Source organism: Paralichthys olivaceus, chromosome 11 (assembly GCF_024713975.1).
Source record: "Paralichthys olivaceus isolate ysfri-2021 chromosome 11, ASM2471397v2, whole genome shotgun sequence".
In the NCBI taxonomy this organism is placed as follows: domain Eukaryota; kingdom Metazoa; phylum Chordata; class Actinopteri; order Pleuronectiformes; family Paralichthyidae; genus Paralichthys; species Paralichthys olivaceus.
In genome coordinates this window covers 15,725,499-15,750,000 of record NC_091103.1, presented here as the reverse complement: position 1 = coordinate 15,750,000, position 24,502 = coordinate 15,725,499, and the positions used below count along the sequence as shown (strand labels likewise).

The following is a 24,502-nucleotide window of genomic DNA, read 5'->3' as shown; positions in this document are numbered from 1 at the left end:
CACACACACACACACACACACACACTCACACTTTGATATCTGCATTCCTAATGAAACCTCCGGAATTGGACCTGAATACCTGCAGCTAACAGGCAGGGAGAGAGAGAGAGAGAGACAGAGAAAACAGAGCAAACAGGGATAGAGGGAGGGTGGCGTCTCCCCTAGGGCCTGGTCCGGCTTTCATATTAGTGTTTCATTTATCCCCAGTCCTTCCCAAACACACACACACAGGTTATCCACTCTGTTCTCCCTCATTTATGAATTTATTTGTGGATATTTGCAGTTTTGCTTGCATGTTTACCTGTTTGCACACATATGAAAGACTCACTATTGGACCCATGCACACCCACACACACCCTTTCTCTCTTACTCTCCCTCCTCCTGTCAGCATGGGGTCTTTCTTCAGTCGTCTCCTATCCATGAATTGAGGGCCTGCTGGAAACACTCTCCTGGGACAGCCCTGAAAATTTAATGGCCAACGTTTCCCGGGTTTCTCTTGCTACTTGCTTTAATACGGGGTCATAGTGCCGTGCAACACAGTGAAGAGGTTCTCTCTTCTCTTTTTGGGTGGGAAAGAACCAAGGTTTGATGTGCCCCATATTCCAGGGGATGAATTATAGACAGGGGTCAGCGAGGGTCCCGGCTCTCTGTGGATGTCACATGCCCTCCCCTCCCTTGCCTCGCTGCATACTAAAACTGCAGGTCCCAGCACCCTACGCAAATGACCCCCCGCTCCACCACGTGCTACGCAAATGACCCTGAATATGCCACACAAATGAGTGACCCCGAAATTCAAGCAGCTCAACGCTAAGTCTCCACTTCAGCAAGCGGCAGATCAGACACAGTTGACCTCAGATTACAACTTCAGACGGAGAATTATTCCTTAATGTTATTGAGTGTGAAAACACCACTGATAAAAGTGGGAGTAGACTCGTGTCTGTATGGAGTAGGTTTTCCCAGTTTTCTGCTCATTCTTTGCATCATTACCGTTACTGCTTACTTTGTAAATCATCTCACATGACGACACTCAAACAAACTCAAACAAACCTTTGACTTCCAATGAGCATTCTGATCAGAGTTGGTGGACAGACCCAGACAGATGAGAGAAGGATAAATATACAGTAAAAAAATGACATGCTACAGAAAGAGTGCAGTCGACATTCAAAATATTGACAGCAAGTAAAAAAAAAAAGAATAACTGAAACTTAAAAAAGTTTCTGTTATGTGTTTAACTCAATTTAATTGTCTACGTGACATGAGAGAAGAGCACTATTTTTTTATTAAAAGACTTATTTATGATCCATTTCACTGTAAAAATGTACCATGAATATTGTTAAAATATGATTGCACTATACTTTCAACAGTCAACAACAACAACAACAATTTTTTCAGAATTTTGATTGAATATCCCTGGTCTAACGTGATTGGTAAATACATCACTGTTTTGCTCTGTGTTACAGAAATGCAAACTAAATCTATTGTACGTTCAATTATGTTGCGCCTCAGCTGTGCACATTTTTCGAAGTCAATACACATTCCTTAGATACCTGCGCCAGAATCGGACTCTAGGACTCAGTTACTGACTGATGTTAAATATAGTGCATGATGTAATGCTCCAGTTTGGGTCTGGTGATGTCTATGGCCTGGACATATTGGTGTGATGGATGTTGTGCTCCATAAAAGGTGGTGTGAATAATTCAGGAGAGGGTTACGTACATAAATGGCATTAATCAATATGTGTATGAGCAGTTATATCTTGGCAAACATTAGGTAGCCTCTGTCTCATGATGTGATGTTCCTTCTAAAGACAAATGGAGGAATGTGAACTCATTTCAATAAGTTAGAGTACAGACAAATATCGCTGTGTGTGTCAATACTTCTCGCGCTCGTAATTGGCCAAATCCACCTTGAATTGTACATAGATTTATCGTTTTATACTAATTCATGAAGGTTATATAGCACGGCAGCACTGAGGGATGTACACTAGATTGTCTTTTACTCAGTCATTCTCTACCAAGGTTTGCTTTTGCAGACAAGTATGTTTGTGTTAATGTTAGGTTTCTTAGCAGGGGTTAGTGCTGCCAGTTTGCATCTCCGTGTATTGTTTTTGTAGTTTTTGCACTAAGTGGACCTATAGGGACAGATTACAGCACATTTGTGTTAGATTTTTTTGTTGCTGCTGTGTCTTTATACTCATCAGGATAGCTCAGGAGTTAAATATTACACATTTACACACTCAGGGAGACACACAAACACACAATTCTTTTTTGTGTAACTGGGAATTTTAAATAGCCAACCTGAATACGGACAGTTTGAATTTATGGGTATGTTTATGCTTATGGGGAGATTGCACCCCAGTCGTCAGCTGCCTGGGGAGCCCAAGACTCTGATTACGATTCGGGACAGAGAACTGTAAATAATGGAGCTCGTCCCCCTCTGAGGTAGAGTTTGCAGGGCTGTTCGAAATGTTGCATCCGTCTTTACTTCTCACATATTTCTGCCGATTACTAAACAGGCAGTTGTGACTTTTCGTTGAAGATTTGCTCTTGAGATTAGTGTCGCCAGCCTGCACCCTATCAAGGTTTTTATGAATATAATAATTACTTCCGGATATTCACTTGAACCATTTGCATTGGTTTAAGTAAGTTCTCCACTGTTTATTCATAACAAACAAAATATCTGCTAAATCTTCACAGTGATGTGACAATCAAGCTTCTGTTCAAATGATTCCGGTGCTTGATTTTTCATGATGAATGCTAACGTTACCTCCTCCTGTTAAAGTAACTGTATGAGTGATTGACTGGAGCAGTAATTAGGTAGGCAATTAAGATGTATGTGGTCTGAGGTTTGTTTTATTGTTCACGTTTGTTTTTCAGCAGATTGACTGAATCTCACGATCAGTAGCGATGCACAGAAAAAGACTGAAGTTAATTGCTCCCAGTGCTCTGCGATAGTTCAGCTCTTGTACACGCACACACTCATGCATCCAGGCGCACACGAACACACGTACACAAGCGCCTCGGTTTGAATTGAACGATTCCTTGTTCTGGGAGGCGAAATAGAGCGAAAAGTGAAAGAGGTGGCCTACAGCAGCCAATCAGTCCAGATGCACAGCTTCACATAGCGGAGTAGAAGAAAGCCAGCAGCTTAATCAATACACGGAGAATCAGCCTCTTCAGGATTATTGGCTCAACCAGCAGCTGTACCCATCGTTCCAACACACACACACACACACACACACACCCCGTAGGATAAAAGAGGAGGGGACATTTTTATTAGTTTGTAGATTGGAGTTTGAATAAGACATGATGTTAGAGGGTAGTGGATGCTGGTTAACAGATTCATTTAGTATTGCTAGTTTAGTTAAGATGATGTTTTAGAGAAAACTGAAGTTATATCTTGTCAAGCAGTGGTTAGAATTTTTTGTCTTTTTGGTCTAGACGAGATGTTTTTTACAATTTACAATTGACACTTATATTTGGGTTATAATAACTCTATAATCAAACAGCCACATTGTCTGAATTTAATTCTTTGTTACTGGTCAATAGGACCCGCAGTTTTCCAAATAGGGTTTTTCTTAGTCATGGATCTATTTAAAGGGAGACCTCAGAATCACACCTCAGAATTTATCTAGTTAAAGTTTCAAAATGCACATTGGCAAATCGTGAGACATAATGATATATTTATTTTTGGGACACCACAAAGTGAAGTATTTCTGCATCTTTCATAAGCTTGAATTCAAATCTTAACTCTCAGTGGGGGAGAGGGTCTGAAGTTTCCCAAGTTTTCCTGGCCAGATTTCTTGTCCACACATTTTCTTCTCCCGCACAGGATATTTGTTTTACACATCCAGCTGAATTGTTGGATCATTGTCAAGCCAGGTGTCAGAGAAAATGCTGGATTTTAGATCTTTTATCAAGCTGATTGACAGATGATACAAATATGCTCTATTCGAATTGTCATCAGACAATGTTAAAACAGACAACTAATATCCTCAGGATCTTAAAATAATGATGTTAAAATAATATACTGGTTTTTTAAAGTAATACAGAAACGCATCACCCAGCTTCGACCTCAAAAACTTTTCATATTGTTTTAATAGTCACATAAAAGAGTAGAATAATAAAAGCTAAATAATACAAATTTGAGACTTCTGACTCCTGCAGATTATTCAGCATTTTTTTTTCACCTGTTCCCTCAGCTAATATTCACACAGGTGTAAACAAGTGGGTGGAAAACCACAAAAGAAGATGAGCCTGTACATTATCTTTCCCTTGGATTTTACTCTTGGGTGTGCGTACCTCGACTAGAGCAGGAAAAGACGAGGTCTGAGTTGGTTGTGGTGATGAGTCACCAGACAGTTGTGCACATGGATCGCTTCAGGGACCACTGGTGTCGTCCCCAGGTCCCTCAGAGGGTTGAAGAGTTTACTGAGGCAAATAGCTTGGTTGGCCTTCACTGACAGACAGGGACCAACAGCTGCAGTCAGGAGGACGGCACACGCAAACCCACCATCACTGATATGACACTGAAATGACCCAGAGATGGCTCAGTGAGAAGGAAAGGACATTGAGACGGGTTATATTAATATAATTGTTTGTAATTGTTTCTTTAATTTATTGTGCCTGTGTCTTTGCTGTCAAACTGTAATTGTCTCATCAAACACTTTCTCTTTGTCTCTTTGTGTCTCTCTTTCTCCTCCTTTGTATTTCTTCGTCTCTAATATGATTGTAAAGGATAAAGAGGTGAAAACAGCCCAGAGAGGGAGATATTCTGGACAGATAATGGAAGACGAGGGGGAGTGCTGATAATCGGCAAACAGATTTCCATGCTTATTACACTAATGATTTCATGATATTTGATGTGGCGGTGGGGGTTGGGAGGACATGGGAGCATAGGTGGAGGGGAGAGGGGGGGTCTCTCTTTCTCTTTCTCTCTAATCTCGACGGCGCGGCTAAATGATGGAGTAATTTGAGTGACCTCTGACACGGGGCAGGCCCAGACGTAATTGCATGTCATTCTGGCACGGCGTGCGGGGTGCTAGCGGGGGGGCTCAACAAAATACAAAGTGTCTCTCCTTTCACGCATATCACTTGCTTTTCATGTGACCCCATCACTGTCTCGCTCTCCATCTTGTTGGCTGTCTCGCTGTGGCTCACTCCTCGAGTGTTTCCCAAAAAAAATCACCCCCCCAAACAAAAGAAAGATTGCATTAATTTTCAAATGATGATATTACATTAAGCGCAGCGATCTCATATATCAAAACGTGAGAACTACTCCCTTACTGTATGTGCTTCATCTTAATGGTATCGCTGGATGTCAAGGGCATGGAGGAAATTAAATCGGAAAGTGCAGATAGACCAAAGAAGATATTATCTCTGGATGATTGCAGTTTTGATAGGTATTCCAGTGAATTTCATTTTCTCCGGATGGGGAGAAGATGAGTTAGCCTGCACATTTGCTCATTTTTCTTCTACATGATTTATGTGAGTTGAGTATAAAACTCTCTCCGTCTCCCCCCCCTTTTATCGGAAACACATACATGCATGCGCACCCACACACACACATATGCACATGGGGTAGTAAATTACTGCCTTTGAGTTTGTATCTCAGTTGGGGCAGTTTATGTTAGTGCGGTCGTATGTGGGCAAACCGCAGTGTGTGTGGGTGGGTTTTTTATGTTTGTACGCACGTGCATGTGTGTTTGTACTTTGTGTGTCTGTATGAATACGCGCGCCCTGAGATAGTGGCAGAGCCATCAGCGGGAATGATTCCAGGGAGACGGGGGAGTGTCATTACTCAGACTTGTTTACATTCTAAATACGTAATGAAATCTTGTTGGTAATAATGACGGGAATAAAAGTTTGGGAAATTGTAAAAGTGGTGAAGTTTGAGAAATGAGCCCCGGTCTGTGAAATAGCATTTGGGGGCAGGAAACGACATTATTATGCAGTGCTCCTGCCTGCCTGAGACATGAAGATGAACTGCTGGCGGGCCATAAAATGCTGTTAGCCCTAGCCTGAAGTATGGCACATTGTAAAAGAGCCCTGATCCCATATTGCCATTATATATATAAAAGTATAGCCATACACAACATTATTTTTCATATAAGATGAGCTTAGATACAGTGACCCAGGCCCCTGCAAATACATACACTGATAGGCAGATTTTTTTTCGCCCTTCTTATAAAATATATAAATAAACATATTGCCATGGAACCCATCTCTGCCCTGATCTTATAGACTTCGATATTAAAAACAGAAATATTGCATTTTCTAGGGGCTCTGTTTTCCCCTGTCCTCTTTTGGGTATGGGATATATCTGTGTGTTTGTTTGGGTGGGGGGGGGGGGGGGGGGGGTAGGAAGAGGAGGAGATGCAGAGGAAGCCTGAGCGAAATGCAACAAATGAAAGAAAATGGAAACAGATGAAGACTTTAAAAATATAATGAGATGAATATTGAGCATATCAACTCCAGCATAAAGAGAGTTCGCTGAGGTGGGCGTCTGCGTATGTGTATATTGAAACTGTTTATTGACAGATAATGATGTTACAGTGGTGTAATTTAGATTTATGTCACAGTAGATGGACTAATGATTTCCCTGATACCCCATCATTTTTCAAGATTTGTTTTTTTAAGGCGTTTGAAGCAGTTTATTTTGATTCTTTACTTTTTCAGTTGGATATGTGAAACTGGATAAATGTGATATAGAGATAAGTCTGAGAACCTGACTGAAACTAGGACGTTACTGCTGAATTTCTTACTGTTGATATTTTAACACACTGGTTTACAACCAAGAAGAACATTGAGGGAACATTTGGTTTGTATAATGCATCAAAGAAATTCACTTTTTATCAGGCTGAACCTTTGTCTTTTACTTGACAATGAGGGCATGGACTCTTAGAGAAGAGGACATAGACAAACTCATTGGTTTGTATTTTTCCAACATTTGCACATACAGAAATTTAGGTTATTTGTCTTATCTCTGCAATAAGGAAATTGAATCTTGTAGTAGTTTTAAAACTAACAGTAAAAATGACAAGCGGCTAAGATTTTCAAAAGAATCGCACAAAGTAATTACTGTTATTAAGTTTCTCGGACAAAGTTCTAAAATTTGTGGGGAAATAAAATGATGTAAATGGATAAAGAGGATGAATATGCTGTTGCTCAGCTGGTATAACCTTAGGTACACCAGTTCTATTCATTTAATCATAATTTTAGCATTAATGAGTAAAAATGTATAATAAAAAAATAGGACAAAGTAGAGAGGATGGAATTGTGCTTGCAGCATGGTTCAAAAATAAACTAAGATTCACCTTCTATATGTGTTAAATTATATTTAATCATTAATGAGTGCAAGTTTATTATAAGGTAACACATTCTGTTTTTATCACCTTTTATCAATCACTGCCTGTTCACCGTGAACTAAGTTTTGTTCTTATTTAGTCGCTGTCAGTGGGAATCTTCCAAAAAGGATCTTTGTTGCACGTGTGATGTAATGTTCTGAGTTGTGGAGTTGCAGCAGAGATGAGATGAGCTGCACCGGCTGCTGTTCCTCGGAGCAGTCTGTCGATTCCAGAGCTCAACTAATCATCAGGAAGACCAGCAGTGCTTCACACTCTCCCTCTGACCCACAGACTCTGTCAACCTCTTCATTGCCTCCTCGTCCCGCCCTCTCCCCTTGTGTCTCTTACCACACTTTTCTCACTTTCTTGTTCATTCCTCACTTGACCCAGCATAGTGACTCGAACTGAACATGGTTGTTATGATGACACAAAACAAATGGATGGGCTAGATTATGTCAGGGCAGGGTGACTAAAAGTAACAGGGAGTTGAAGCAGAGAAGTGTGTGCATGTGTTGCTTTTTTCTTAGAAAGTCTTTGCAGCAGTGGCGTTTTAGCCTTATCTGTTTTTTCCTGTCGGTTTCTGCTCAGTCATAAATCGACTGCTCTGATAGAGAGACTTAACTACTTAGTGAGACATTTTGACCTGCTGACCACTATCTGGCCGGAGATGGCCCATCTGACCTTTGTTCGACTTCTCCGTGTCTGCACTCACAGGCATTTATTCATCTGTCAACCCACCGCACTTTGCTTTGTCTGCTCAGCCTCAGGTCCAATAATAATAAGAATAATACCAGTCCCTTGGAGCAGAACAGGACTACAAGTAGATTAAACTTTCTGCATGGAGTGCCTCATTATACACAGTGTGGCATTGTTTTTACCAAGTGGAGTGAGGGTTATTTATTTTCCTAATGGGATGTGTTTATTTTTGACTAATGGGACAGACGCTGGGCACTCAGGCTCAGTGAAGCACGTCTCAGTGTGTCTGTCGTCGCTGTGATGAGGTAAGAGAACAAGCTGGAGGCCGACTGCGAGCGTGCTGGACTTCCTGTCATATTTAGGGCAAGAGTTAGACTGAGTCATGTGGGTGTGGGTATCAGTGCTCTGCAATAGGTGCCCAGTAATAGTAGATTATTTTATGACAGCTACTTGAAAAGAAGGAAAGTGAGTGAAAAAGGAAAAAGAACTGCACCCACACCAGTCATGACCAGATTTCATGAAAACGGTTCCTGTTATTATCAGCAGATTCAGTTTATTGGCTCAATATACAAATATCTCAAAGTCTGGGGACATGAAGCTAAAACACTCAGATGCTCCAACAGGGGGGCCACATGTAAAGGATTTCTGTGCTCCAGCGAGCGCCCAGTGTTTCAAAGGAAAGGACGTATAGGTTGAATTTTGACTTCTTTACCAGGGTCTTTTGGTAAAAGCTTTTCTTGAGTAAGACCACGGGAAACATGGGACATTCTTTTGGTCGTCATGTTGTAGTGTCCTTGAGCAAGATGCTGAGCCCTAATTTACTCCAGAGGTCGTTGCGCAGCGGCTTAGCCGATAGTGCCTGTGTGCATGTGTAAGTAATTTACAGTGATTCACAGTAGGTGCAGGACAATTAACTACATAAATGGCTCTCGAAAAAATAAGACACAACAATCATCTCTCTTGATATCAGATGGTGTCTGATCCCACTCTCCTTTTTTGTCTACAATACTTCCTGAAGCTCTGAAGAAAACAAAAGCAACTTCCCGCCTCATCTTTTGTCCTGCTCTTATTCACCTCTTTCCACATGGTGTATTAAAATGCTGCTTATCTCCAATACACACCCCTACTTTACACACACAAAAACACAGAGTCCCTCTCCCGGTGTCTCATGTTTGTTTGTGTCGAAAAGGCACAGTTCTAATTGTGAGGCGAAGCCACATCAGATGCAGCGGGTGCCTCTCTCCCAGTGGGGGGGACACTGATCTGTCTCTGGGGAGCACAATTAACGCCCTTTTATTGTTTGTTAATGAATTACACACAGCGGAGGCAGGCTTGCACGTGTGAATTAGAGTGAAAAATAAAGAGTACGCTGGGAAGAAAAAAACATGAAATGCCATGTGTGCACTTGGTGGTTTCTGTATCATTACACTGTAAACCCCTAATGCTCAAATTAATTAATTGGAATAAGTAGAAACTTAAAATGTGTTTAAAACTTCTACTTATTTAATGTATTGAGTGCCAGTAGGATATTGTGTATTAAACTCATCATTTTTGATTTATAAGAACTTTTTGCACATTGTGTAGCCACTACTCAGAATTACAAATTCATAGGTACTCATAAATCTACAGTTTTAACATAATTTACAGAATAAGTAAATAGTGTATGGTGAATTTAACAAATAGTTTTGAAGCAGGAGCCAGGTTAAGGTGAAACATTTAATTTTTCATTTAATTAAGGCTGAGTAAGACAAGGTTAAAATAAAGGTTCAATAATAAACATGCAGAGAAACACAAGGAACAGAGAAAAGACTGAGAAGCATAACTGAGAGGGACGAGGGGAAAAGACACAGGGAGGCAGGATGACTGGGCACAGGTAAAACACATTAGGAACAGGTGAAGACAATCACAAGAGGGAACAGGACAAAGACAGGAGATGAAGCTGGAGACACACAAGGAGCATTATTTCAAATATAAAATTGGATAATGAAAACTCAGGGAAAAGGAAAAATGCCCAAAATCCAAAAGCTCTTTAGTTGAATCAGAGTCGTGACGGTTACAGCGTTAAAATATTAATAAAATAACCGTGGTGCCAGGTCCCATCTTATCCAGGCACCTTGCTTGTACATGCCAACTATCTTGCTTCGGCATTCTTCCTCCACCTTCACTCGTATCTCCTCTTGCTCCAGTTGATGCAGTTTTTTATGAAAAAGAAGTAACTGATTGTTGAAAATATCCACAGATGAATCGATTATATAGATAATTTCTAGTTGCACCAAAAAACGATAAATCAATGCAGAGTCACACATTTCAAAAAACACTGATAATCTCCACTGCAATTAACTCAAATTGGCGTTAAGGTGTTTTTTCCTTTTACAGGTGATATGAAATAATTGCTTTGACGTCCCAGATTAGTGTTGTAAGACTTGCAAGTGGATTGAAAGCAGTAGTGTCCTGTCTTGTGTGATTGAAAGAACTGGAAGCAAAATGTGTGTGTGTGTGTGCACGTGCACGTACTTGTGTACGTGCATTTAAGATGGATGGACTTACACATGCCTCAAGGCCAATGTAAACAAATGCTAATGTAATTACTGAGGGGGGGCGTCGTAATAAACTGTAACTAAGATGATTGCACGGCACACACAGGTTAGTTAAGCTGTGATGTGTGTTATTGCTTTAAATGGCTGGTTGTTCCAAGACTGATGTCTGTGTCGTTGGAATTGTTCCGCAGGCTAAGTCCCGTACCATTTAAAAGGGTTCGAATCCGGCCCAGGACTTTTATTTTGTATCATGTAATCCGTCCATTTGCTCTAAAATAAAGCCATTAACCCATGTAAAGGAGGGAGGCCAAAAAGCAAGAAACAAAAAAGACTGGAAATTTGCTCTAATCACTTCTTCATGAAAGGGAATGTAAAGCGTGTGTGTGTGTGTGTGTGTGTGTGTGTGTGTGTGTGTGTATATATATACACACGTCTGTGTGGGTGAAGGCCTCAAGTGTTCTTCCTCTTCTTCTGCATAATAGTGATTGGTAATTTCAGCTGTCGAGCTCTGCGAGTCAGTGTGAGCATGATCCACCGTGTCACCTGCTACAGGGGATACACACTCACACACACACATCCATGTTGCATTAAGTGCGTGTCAGTCTGTGTCTGTGCGGTGCCTTGATGTGCGTTCCATCTAGGATACAGCACCCTGACATCGCTACATTAAAGGGGGTCATTATATTTCCCTGACTGCCATCGAAAAGTGACATTTTTACAAAGTGACAAGTTTACAGTTTGATAAATCAGATTTTTTGCTGTGGGTGGGATGGGGAGCCAGGAGAAGGAATGGTGGTAGGAAGAGTTGGGTTATATGTGGAAGAGGAGGAGGAGGGAGGGAGGGAGGGAGGGAGGGAGGAAGGAAGCGCTGCCTGTCAGCGACGCCCCGGCCCTGTCGTCTAAATGATGCTCCCAGGCAGCGGATTCAGATCCCATCCCCATTAGCATTTAATTTCTCTCTAATCCTACACAGTCTCCGCCGCTGCATGGTAACGAGGGCCGCTGTGCCACGGCAGCGGCGAGAAAAATTTCAGAGAGCAATCTGCTGCGTACTCGCCTTTTATAGCTCCACGCCCTGTTGTAGCCATCATTCTTCCTTGACAATTAAGACCCTCAAATCTAATAGCGGTGATATTGGAATTACAGCAAGGCCCTTTTGAGGGCATGTCAGGGAAAAAAGGGCTGCACCTCCCAATACAGCTGTCAAAGCACAAGGCCCTCCCCCCTTGATGCCCGCTAAGCACTTCTGATGCACACATATAACACACACACACACAGACACACACATGATGGGAAGTGTGTTGAGTCTTTGGCTGTGATCTTTGTAAAATGTGCTCTCTGTGCCCTCTTATCCAACTCTCCAAAGACTTGTTACAGCAGCTTTTGTTTTCTCTCTTCTCCTCTCCCTTCTCTCTCTCTGTCTCCCTTTGTCTCTAAATTTCTCTTCATCTCTTCCTCATTGATTCTCCCTGGTGTGTCAGAGATGTTGTTGCTTTCTGTTTTTCACGAGCCACATTTTTTTTTTTTTTTTTACAAACGACTAGACTATAGCAGCTCAGCGAAGTGTTCCCCCGGTGCTCCACGAGGACAGTTTAAGAGAACATTCACTCTAATGGTTGCTGTTAAAGATTATCATGGGTAAAATATATTTCAGCCCTAAAGGACGCAACAGTTTTAGAACAAGATTACACAGATGCAGTTAAGTGTGGAGGCTGTTTGTCCTGTCATGAACTGAGCTCTGTGATACCTCAGAGCTGTAGGGTGGGAATGTAAACAGCTGCATCATCCTTTAAGAGGGTGAATTGGAAAATGTTCGCATTTCTGTAGCTGACCAAGAAATATATGAAACTTAAAATATCACATTATGATTGTTGGCTTATTCTCTGTTTCTCTGTCACTCTGCTGCAGACTCCAGCAGAACAGGCCAAAGTTCGAATGCACATGGTCCTTCAGGCTGCAGGTAAGTGCATGTTTAGTCAGTTTCTCTTTTTGTCATTGTGGTTCAGAAAAAAAGCCACGGTGTTGATACTTTCCAGTTGTGGTTGCTCACTCATCAGGGATGCTAACAGGCGGTGTGTGAATACTGTTTAGAGAGTGTGTGTCTGTACTGTGCTGCGTCGCTTATTTTCAGGGCAGAGACGGGCCTTTTGAATGATGATCCACTACTTTCCCCTCTTTCTGTCATAAACATACCCCTGTGGAATATGCAGTATATTATAGCATGTATTTATTATGTAAATATATTGGGAAATACAGTACAACTTCTAATTTGTAACTTTCGATGACTGGAAGCATGAACCTAACCCATCTGATCCTAGACCTGTACTGTTATAGTGCAAGCATTAGTGGTGCCAGGAGAGCACCATGGCCTTAGACATGAAGGTGCAGACTGAAACAGTACAGCTTGAGCACTACACAGTGATCCAATGATCATTTTTTAATCAATCCTTAAATATCATAGCTAAATGATTCTGAAACCAAAACAGAGACACAAATAGGCTTATAATATCTTGTATTGTGATTCAAGACGATGGACTGTCAATAATAATAAGTGTCACATGTTTATGTTTAAAGTGATCCCGTCCTCATTTAAAGTTTGCTCAAGATGAATAGTATTCCAGAGACCCTCACATTCAAGTCAGCAGTGAGGGAAAACTTTAGTTAATCCCATCCTCCGAAAAAAGTAAATAAAAAAGCAGTAAGAACCGAATCGTAGATTTGGATATTTATCCCGTAAACATTTATGTATAATATATCATTTACTCACATCTTTCCAAAGTGGCTACAAAATAACTACATGAACCAAGCCACAGTCTCATTCACCGATCAGCTACAACATTAAAATCAGTTACCTGTTTTAATATTGTGGCTGATTGGTGTGTATGTATTGTATGTATTGGTGTGGTTCGGAATGGTCTTCATGGTTGTTTTCCCAGTCCTAGCACCCCTCCCTGCACTCACCACCACAACCTCTCACACACACACACACACACACACACACACACACACACACACACACACACACACTCTCACCCTTGGCTTTGGGTACTTCTGGGCTCATATTCACTGCAGCTTAATTTCAAACACCCCTCCCAGTACATAAGTCATAGATGTCACCATGTACGTGGTGTATATATTCCAGTGTGTATTCGAGGGGTAGAGTTGCGAGCCAGATGTGACAGGCAGAGATTGACTGTGGAGAAAGATGTCTTCATGTTTACAGTCACACACACACACACACACACACACACACACACACACACACACACACACACACACACACACACACACACACATGCAGCCCAGCACTTCAGGACAGAGCTCTAATTTCACCACAGGAAATATATGAAGGAACCAGCCATCTATACATCATCTATAAAGCACCCAGCAGCCACACACTTACCTCACATAAGACTTGTTCAGTCTTACTGTAGGTCAACAACGACAACACTCCGATCCCCTGCTGTGATTCCACTAATTTTAACTTTGTGAAAGATGTTTTTTTACATACTTTATCATTGCAGCAGTTTACATCAATTTGTTTTTCTGATGTGGGGATGATTTAAAAATCTGTTTTCCTTTGCTCAAATATGTTTTCTAATGAATGTGGCACATCCCTGGCCTGCCACCTCAAGGTTAATGTTGTACAAATACTAGTGAGGCTTCATAAAGTTTAGCATGTGGCTTTGAGTGCAGTGGGCCAGACTGGTGCAGACAGGCCCAGAGCCAGCGGCAGGGCTAAAGGAGAAGGTTTAATGTGTCGGACATGTCTCTGGTTTTCCTCTCTCTCCTGGAGGCTTCCAAAAGAACAGGTTTATGGCTCAGTCAAAGCTCATCTCTTTACCAGAGAGCCCAGGCCTTCGGGTGCCTGTGATCATATCGCTAATAATGACCCATGGTAAAATACAATGGAGAACAGTTTTGAACTTGATAAAGCAGTTTATATTTGGGATTCAGACTGATGTATCTTTTAATATCTCCCTTGTTTGCTGCTGCCTTCTCCATTTAGTGAGTAACCATTGAGTGCCCTCACTAATTTCAATCATGGTTGCATTATAAAAATATTAGTGATATCGCTGACCCCATGACTGCAAAGTCCCTTGCTGCCAAATCTTCTAAATTCATTCTTCTCACTTATTATTTTGGATTTGGATTTCTCTTGTCCCTCTCCATCTATCTGTCCTCTTGCTGTCTTTGTTCCAGAGTTGTTAGCGGACCAAGTGAGATAGGGATGGAAAGAGGGAGGGATAGAGGGCGAGAAGGAAGCAGCAGATGTTGGGAGGTTGTGTGAATGTTAATGTCCTGACGTAGCCGTGGAGCTTAAGCCTCCTCCTCCTCCTTTCCCCGCGTTCCTCTCTGAGCGCCCGCCAGGCTTTCTCTCTCGGGGTCTCCTGACATCCTTAAAGCCCGCGGCTCTGCTCTTCTCTGCTCTCTTCTACCTCTTTCTCTCCTATCCCCTCCCTCTCTCCCTCCTTTTGTCCGTCTATGGACTCTCTCTAGTCAGTAGAGAGCAGATCATCCCATGGCTAAAGCGGCTCAGGCCTTTGTGTTGGGGGGCTCTGTGGACCTGTAATGAGCCCCCTCGGCTGGCCCGCTGGCCTGCTTAGTGCTCACTGGGGGCTTTGAGTGAGTGTGTATGTGTGTGTGAGGAGTGGGATGAGGAGGAGCGCAACACTGGCCCCCAATGAAAGAGCTGGATGGATATGTTTATGGGTCACTTCCTGCTTGGCCTACATATTAAACACACACACACACTACACACCATATTTCCATGACAAACTCATTTATTAATTTCATCAGTAATAAGATAAGACCATTTATTTCTTTGTAATGTTAATAATTTGTATGCACATTACTTTTATATAAATATAACAAGCTTTATTGTCATAATATCAATAGAATATAATAAATAAAATAAAGTATTATATCACAGTATTTTCCTCCATTCTGAAATATTTGACTGTCAAAAGTGTTTGCTACTGTCCAAAAAAAGCTATGTTTCTGTATTTAATATCCAGCATAAAATATTAGAAATAATTCTATACTGATTCTTTTATTTTTTCAATTAGATAATTTTGTTTTCTGCATGTCCTTGATCAGGGGACTTCTCCCATCATGCAGTGGCCAGATTTCAAGGAAGTCTCCTGCACACATGGCTGTATTTGTTTGCCACATACTGTATTCCCCTACTATGTAGCACCCTCATTTGTTTGGTCCTGTTCTGTTTCTCTGTTGTCTCTTGAACTGGACACCTGTCAGGTTTTCAGTAGTACATGTTTCTTGTTGTTTCTTGTCTTTATACCCTTGACAACCTGGACACTAAAATATATTAGAAATATACATGTACCGTATTAGTCCTCCTCAGATTCAAAGCACTCCGAAACTACCTACTTCAATGCACACACACCCCAGCCATGACACCCATACGTGGATATAATACTCTTTCTTTCCTGCCACTTGCTAGGTTCTTGGCTCTTTTCATAGCCGTGTCCGTTTCCACTCAAATGAGCATGATCGCTGTGCGCGGCAGTGGGCCTCTCCTTATCCACACATCAATAGGGAGTGTTTGCAGAACACCCACTAAGGACCCGAGGGCCAGGGGTCATCAAAACCGGCTTCTCCCCATTTGAACCTTTGACAGCAGCAAAACAAACAGTCCTTAAGAATTCATCAGAGGCTTGAACTTGGCAGGTGCCCACTGGTGTGACTTAACTTTTTCTGGTGGTTTGCCATTTTGACACCTGGCTGGAGTTGGTAGGAAGATTTTTTTTACTTTAATTTGGATTATTTACATAGTTGTAGTTTGTTGAACTGCTCTGCATATGCTTTACAGCTAAAGCTACACAATTAAAAATGCAGTTGTGACCATTATATACTGTTTGGTTAATAGTTTTCAGCTCTAAAAATCATGGAGATGCTACATTATTAGTCATGCATTTAAATCTTTGTTGAGGTGGGGCTCATTTCTAACAATTTTCTATAGGACTACAATTAGTTATTATTTTCACAATAAATTAATCAGCTGAACTTCTTCATCTGCTGGTAAACAGCAGTCCAAAGTGACACCATCACAGTGTTTGTTTTACATGAGACTACTGCACTGTGTTTACAAGTGAATAATGAATAGGGCAAAAAAGTACACAAAGCACTAATGACATAAAGGGTATAGGCCCACAAGGTAAGGAGGGACATTTAGGCAGGACTCTAGTAGCAGCACACAAAACAAACACAAGAGCATATGAATACTACAAAGGCAAAATGAGTCCAGATTAAGTTCAGTGCAGAGCGATGAAATCACCTGAACTACTACACTGCTGTCACTGTAAGGAAGTACAGGCTATTCGACATGTGGACAATACAGATATTTAAAGAATAAGGTGATTGAAAAATCACAAGTAATTGAAGCCAAATTAAATATTAATAACTATGTTGGGCATTAACTAAGTCTGTCAAATTATAGTACAGTACATGGAAGTTTATTTAAGACTCATACACCACTGCAGTCCAGACGTCATCAAAAACCACAGAGGCTTTAAGCACAGTGATTTTACATGAGGCCAGGATTTTGAATGGCACAGTTGAACCCACAATGAGCGCATCATTTCACTGTGAAACAAGACAGAAACTAAGCTTTTTTTTGTTGTTTTGTCTGCAGAAAAAGTTTAAGATGGCGCCACCATTAATGACCCAGTTGACCGTACTGTACACTCATTATTTAACAGTGAAACACAGAAGCACTGCATTTTTACTGTTGCTTTGCGGCCAAAGCATCAATAAGTTGACGCCAGCAAAGAAAAGGACACAACTCATCATCATGCACATTAAACGTGAGTTACTCACATCTCTCTTGTGTAGTTCAACAGTTCTCCAGAAACGTCCGACAGGACAAAGATTAACAGCAGAGCAAACGCTGCTGCTCCAGAAATAGGAGAAAATTGTGTGCATTTACATAGACTGAGGTCAAGTAACATGTGAGTAGAAAATGGAAAACAGAGGAAGAGGACCCAGGAGGCGCAAGGACACAAATTTGTGAAGCGTTTCCACATTTTGCTCCAAACTAAACTTTGCCACTAGGCTACTTTCAAAAAGACCCGAAGGTTCTTCGAGGTTGAGACCCCCTGCCCCCGCGGAGCTGGGACCCTGCTGTCACCCGCCACCTCCACCAACACACCTACACCTACAAAAAAGGTTATTATCATCATCATCATCATCATCATCATCACAGAATCCATTCATGTGATGCGTTCATCACACACGTTATTCACCTAAATCTTACACACTGGACCTTGAAGTGCATATGAAAAATGATTAATACAAATAATACACACATGGTCAACATGTCAAACGAGCAGTCTGATTTAGATACGCACGTCAGCACAAAGATCCGAACACACTCGCTCATTCTGAAACACTTACCCGGAATGAACCTGCACAGGTGTAGGTGGAACAACTCCAGGGAAGTGGAGCCTCTGGCACAGCGGAAAACAGGGAGCATGATACCCGCTGGTCATATCCCCCATCTTCGCATTCAGCTCCACACCTGGTGGATCCTGGATGCAGTTAAAGATGGAGATGTTGCGTGCTGCAGATCTCCTACATCTAATCCAGGAAAGTAAGCTGTTGTGCAGTCTGTGTTCCCTGGTCGACCCCCTTTCTTTACACTCTATGAATTTCATAAAGATGCTCAGAGTACAAACTGGAAGAATGTAGACATTACAAATATATTGGTGAAATAGAGAGATGCCAGTGTTGCTTAAATGTGCCTACCTTGGTTGTGACCAAAGTTTAGCATCCTAAACTCGCGGCAAAGGGTCCGCTCACTTGAATCGGGAATATATTGTGACCACCACAGCTACTGTACTTGCTCTGGCATACATATGATAACTTGGATACGGTACAGAGAAGATTAGCATGGCCCCTGCGAAAGGATGACAAGCAAATTCGTGAAGCGTTTCCACATTTTACTCCAAAGAAAACTTTGGCACAAGCCAAGGCCACTTTCATCCTTCTCTGCGAATCTTCCTGTCGTCTCTGTTCCAGGAAAGTAGACTGTTGCGCAGTTTGAGTTTCCCTGGTCAACCCCTTCTTTTATACTCTGTGAATTGCATAAAGATGCTCATAGTACAAACTGGAAGAATGCAGGCATTACAAATATATTTGTGACAAATAGAGAGATGCCACTGACTGCCAGATACGTGGATAGATAGATCTCCAATGCTTATGATGCATGTCAGTCATATTTAATATCCAGCATAAAATAATTCTATACTGATTCTTTAATTTTTTCAATTAGATAATTTTGTTTTCTGCATGTCCTTGATCAGGGGACTTCTCCCATCATGCAGTGGCCAGATTTCAAGGAAGTCTCCTGCACACATGGCTGTATTTGTTTGCCACATACTGTATTCCCCTACGATGTAGCACCCTCATTTGTTTGGTCCTGTTCTGTTTCTCTGTTGTCTCCTGAACTAGACACCTGTCAGGTTGTCAGTAGTACATATTTCTTGTTGTTTCTTGTCTTTATACCCTTGACAACCTGGACACTAAAATATATTACTAATGCTTATGATGCATGTCAGGTTATGTTACAAGCACGTCCGTAGAAGTGTGTCTGTCCTGTTTGTGTTTATATGCACTTTTTATATCTTCTCTCTGATTGAGTGACAGATGTAAAGAGGCAAAAAGAGGCGTGGTCAGCCGAGCTTAAAGCAGCATCATACGAAGACTAATTATTCCACAGTAAATACAGGGTATTAGGCATCTCTGTCGCAGCAGGGGTCCTGAAGACACACATACACACAATCCCTTTCTCTCTCTAGCTCGCCGCTTGTTTCCTCCGTTTTCCTTGTGCTTCCAATTCCTGTTGCCCCTCCCATCGCCCCAGCACACCCCCTTAGGCCCTGACAGATGTGTGCTGAACAGACCACATACATGGAGGGTGTCACCTTACCCCCTCTGGAACTAAAGGGCTAATGCACCACATTTAGGAGGCTGCCGCCCTTTGTTCTGCCAGGGTAAGAGGTGACGGCGACAGGAGACTGAGACAAGATCTTATTTTTATTTTGTCTCAAGTCTCTTTATTGCTTCCCTCCACATATTTTTCACTATAAGTTTGTTTTCCTCCCTTTCTCATTGTTACATTATTTTCTCTCCAAACCCTCTGTGCTTTTATCGTCATCTTGCTAAGATTTAACATTCATCATTGGAATGCGGTGCAAGACTTTTTAGGCAGTGAATTACAGTCATCACACATTATCCATCTTTTTCACATCATCATTCTGGTCGTAGCGCTGCTTTTTGTGTGACAGGACTAAGGTGATTGTCACAAACACCAGCCAGTGGTGACCTTCATCTCAATGGGGATTACCCAGTAATAACTCGTAACTACCTGTTCTCTTTACTGAATGTGTGATTGTAACAACAGCAGTGTTATGCTGCTTTACCGTGAGCAGCTTGAACTGAAGTGTGAGCCTTTGTTGTTATAAGAATCTTTGTGTTTTTGAGCCAAAAGGTGGTACAACAACTTGACACCTTTTTTTTAAAGAATGTAATTCATTTTGTTGCGAGGGTCAAGGGTTCTTATTTTTATTAGACTGGTTATCTTCCTATATTATTGCTTTTGAATCACAATTTTCTAAATTGACTTATCACGACTCACATAGTCTAATGATTAGAACAGCCTGCTCCTTAGAGGAGATTTGCAAATATTTATCCTTCAGCACTTTTAAACACCAGTTTTAAAAGCTTCCACTTAAAAAGTCAGCTGAGATGCTCTCAGGATTGATGCATTGTAGGGATTTCATTGAGCTGGATACTGAATGTGACTTCTTTTATGTGTGTGAAATATCCAAACATGGTGCTAAAAATGTATCATTATATCTTCCACCATGTTCAAATAAATGAAATAATGACACAAAAACAGCAAAAATCCCCTTTGCATCAGTGCAGGAATGTGTATGCTGTTGTTCTTTGGAAGGATAATGGCACAGAGGGGTGTCCTGTAATTTAGTCTCTGTAACCATTGATCAGCTGGATTTATGTGCCATTACCTCACTGTTCCAGTCAACAGTTGTAATTATGTCTTACATAGAGGGAGAGTGGGGCCTCTAGTAACATGGGATCCAAATACCTGAATAAGCTTTTATCAAACAGCCCCTTGCCGCTCACTAAGTAGCAGATTGACAGTGGTGGCAGACCCACTGATCTCCAGATTAGATGGATGGATGGATGGATGGAAGGGTATGGCAAGCGTTGTTAGAGAGCCATACCTCATAGTACAAAGCTTTTGCTCCAACCAGCTCTAAATAGGTCTTTTTATGCTCTAAAGGTACATATGCATTTAAAGGGAATATGCGTTTAGGACAGGTGTCTCGGTCGAAGATTTGATGGTAAGAAATAAGTCATTCGGGTTCAAAGGTGTCTGTCAATGGTGGGACGGCCTGAGTAACAGAAGGACTGCATGGATCAGACGTTTATGGTCAATTGATTTTTGGCTTGTTTTATGGGTATAATAAACACAGGTCCTGCTGTGCCCTGTCTTTTTTTCTGTGAGATGATGTTTTTGCTGAGGTACTGTGAGGGCCCTGGCAAAATCTTCAACTTTCGCATTTTAAGATAAGCCATGGTTTATACTGAGGTACGTTGGGGATCATTTACTCCCTTTAATCAATTTGTCTTTTTACAGGCAGCGTAATGTTTTCTCCCAGAATATGCTGGTATCTGATTAAATCCATTCTTCCCTTTACCAGTGAAGAGTTCCCCGTGACACTGGCTCCAGTGCAAGTTTGAAGCATTATCGCTCCACCCCCCTGCTTAACAGTCAGAGAGGTGTTCTTTTCATTAACACCCCCCCCCCATTTTTTTTTTTTTTTAAACATACCTTTGATCATCGCAGCCAAAACGTTCTGTTTTAACTTCCTCAGTCTTCAGGATTTGTTTCCAAAATGCTTCAGGTCTGTTTAGATGTTTCTTTGCAAACCTCTGATGCTGAATTTTGAGCTGAGGATGCAGGAAATGTTGTCATCTTATGACTCTTCCATGAAGCCCATATTTGTGCAGATGTCGGCGCACAGTTGAATATTGCACACATTTTCATTTGCCTTCCCAGCAATCTTCTGAGCGGTTTTCTAGGGCTTCAAGATCTCAACTTCACTTCTGCTCTTTCTCTTAACTGTCACTTCCTAATTACATTACGAACTGAGGAAACAATACCTTAAAACACTTTGCTATCTTTTTACAGTCTTCTGCTTCCTTTTGGGCATCAATAGTTTTAACTTACAGGATTATTCAGCTTTCTCGAGGAGCCTACGGCTGCTGAATGTTCGGATGAGGTTTAAAGCGCTTGAGTATTTATGAAGATTTAAATGCTCCCTTTCCTAACAACGATTGCAAGCAATCCATCGACAGAATGAGCTAATTCAGGTCTGAGACTTTGGTGAGAGAGCTCAAATATCCTCCACCTTTTTCCCCTCGTTAAATTTGCATAACATCTTGAAAGAATATTTCTTCTTTTATTTTTTTCTCTTTTGGAGATCAGTTCATCTTCTATGCATGACGGGGGGTGCCAAAACTTTTCATGGGTCGGATTTACTCTTTTGTTTCTTTTTTTCTCAGCTGTACTAACTGTGTGAAAACGTAGCATCAATAAAACAAATAACAACAAAAGTAATAGTTTATCAAGATGAAAATGAATTTCCAATCACATGATTATTTAATAAGTGATTCATTGCGTGAAGTTGTATCAAGGCTTTACACAAGAATAATGAAAGGAGTCTGCATTCAATTTCTCTCTTTGGATATTGGATTACTTTTTTACTCTTCTGTGATAATAAACAAAATCTATTTTGGGGTTGATTGGACAAGACAAGCAGTGGAAATTGAAATTTTCTTAAATTTTGTGACCTAACAATTAATCAACAAAACAGATAAATAGATGAGGTATTTTACAGTTGCAGCATAAATTAAACTAAGGGAATCAATTATATTTGAAATAATTGTTGATTAAAAGAAAAGGTTAGCAAGAATTTATTCAACCATTAGTTTGAACATCTAATGATCATTTAAGTCATTTCGCAAACAATAATGCCACATTGCGGTTCACGTTTAGCTTCTGTGAGCATTTACTGCTTTTCTCAGTTTTTTTATGATTGTAAATTGAACATGTTCACTTTTTGCAAAATCCATGAGACAAGACATTTGAAAACATTCATCACAGTATTTCTTGCATTTCATAGACCTAACAAATAATTTATTATTTGAGAAAACACTCATTAGTGGCTGCCCTTAAACCAGGCTCTATTTTATGTACGAGTAGGTGTTTCTTTCCTCATTTTGTTGTCAATTATACTTGGTTCGTAATAGTTGCCAGTTTTTCTGAGTCTAAAGGTCTTGGGTCTGAAAGTACTCATCAAATTAGTGTACAATTTCTCTACCCTGCTTTTGGGGAACAATATAAACTGTATTAGAGAGAGGATGTCAGCCACTTAGAGGAAATTCCACGATCCTGTATGTATGTGTGTGTGTGTGTGTGTGTGTGTGTGTGAGAAAGAGAGCAAGACAGCAAGATTGAGAAGGCTTTGTTTTTCTTCTGTGGGCAAATTTCAAACAGCATCTGGTGAGCTCTTGAAAAAGACCATTATGAGTATGTTCAAATCCAAACTGAATCGTTTTTGCACCCTCCTCCCTTTTCTCTCCTCCTTGTTGTCGGTGTTTGGAGACACATGGTGATATCTTTCCCTCCCTCCTCCCTCCCTCTCTTTCTGTTTCTCTCTTTTCTCCCTCTTAACATGTCGACATTTCCATAACAGAAAAAGAATATTTTTAATTTGCTGCTTTCCATAATTTTGCAACATATGGTATAAACGATTTTGATGCAAATGTATGTGCTAATTATTTGCAGACGAGCCTTAAACAGGCCAGCCATTGAAGTGAAATGAAAGCAAATTTGCAATCACCTTAAATTTTGCTAACCATTTACTGTTAAGTAAACTTTGCTAAGTAATTTAATTACCTTGGACCGCTGGCAGGCGCTTAGGGCTTTTGGGGGGGGGGGGCAGAGTGAGAGAGAGATGAGTAGAAGAGAGTAAGGACAGTCTATACTGGTAATAAGAGTATTATTGAATTCTCACTATGTGTAAGGCCAGTGCTTAAAATATTTTTTCTTTTTCCTGAGGCACCTTTTTAAGAGAAAGGCATGGAAAAGATGTGACTCTTTTAAGAAGATGTCCTGTCACATCTTGTGGTTTTTTAGCGTCAGACTATCTCTCAAGTTTGTGTGTTTGTAAATGTTTCTGCAGGGCTTTAATAGATGTAGCTGTCCAATTGGCCCTGGAGTAGACATAAATGGATTGCAGCAAAGTGTAGACCTGTGCATTCCTGCCTTCATGAGTTGTAATAATTTCTGCCCTCTGACACGCTATTCTTCATGTTAAGGCCAGGGCTGCACAATTATGCCAAAACTGCATTCGCATTTTCCCTAATACTGTGGTCATGGTTGTTAATCATGACTGTTGGTCTGAGTCAGTTTAAGATGGGAATTCATAGTGACTTTACAGTGTGGCACAGAAAGAAGATCATTTGCTTCAGATTTCATTGTGTTACACCACATTTAATATTTTTTTGCACTTTTTTTAAAATGAGCTTCATCAATGTTTGTTACTTTTTATTCAAATCACCAAAATAATTGTCACCTATCTGCACCTCACTGTGCTGTGGTGCCCTCTTGCAACCCAGAAACATGCAGGTGGGATGAATTTCAAACTTTAAATAGTTCATTGGTGTGAATGTGTATCTGTGTGCTGTGATAGACTAGCAGCTTAACCCCTCCCACCCCACCCCCACTCTTGACCCTGAATACAAACACTGAATAAGGAGATATAGAAAATGGATGGATAGATGGATGTTCAGTGTTCCTGTTACTCTGGAC

The 24,502-nt window shown here is 41.0% G+C and overlaps 1 protein-coding gene and 1 non-coding gene across 3 annotated transcripts in view; both read left to right on the top strand.

Moving 5' to 3' along the window:
• Positions 1–24,502, top strand: part of rsrc1 (arginine/serine-rich coiled-coil 1) — a 114,300-nt gene that overhangs the window by 43,257 nt on the left and 46,541 nt on the right. For both annotated transcript variants that reach the window (XM_020087972.2, XM_020087973.2), the window contains exon 6: positions 12,487–12,538. In XM_020087972.2, the coding sequence (XP_019943531.2) occupies positions 12,487–12,538 (52 nt within the window). The remainder of the gene's footprint in view (positions 1–12,486; positions 12,539–24,502) is intronic.
• Positions 18,436–18,541, top strand: LOC138412120 (U6 spliceosomal RNA). The gene has a single exon (XR_011244628.1). It is a non-coding gene; the product is annotated as a U6 spliceosomal RNA (small nuclear RNA).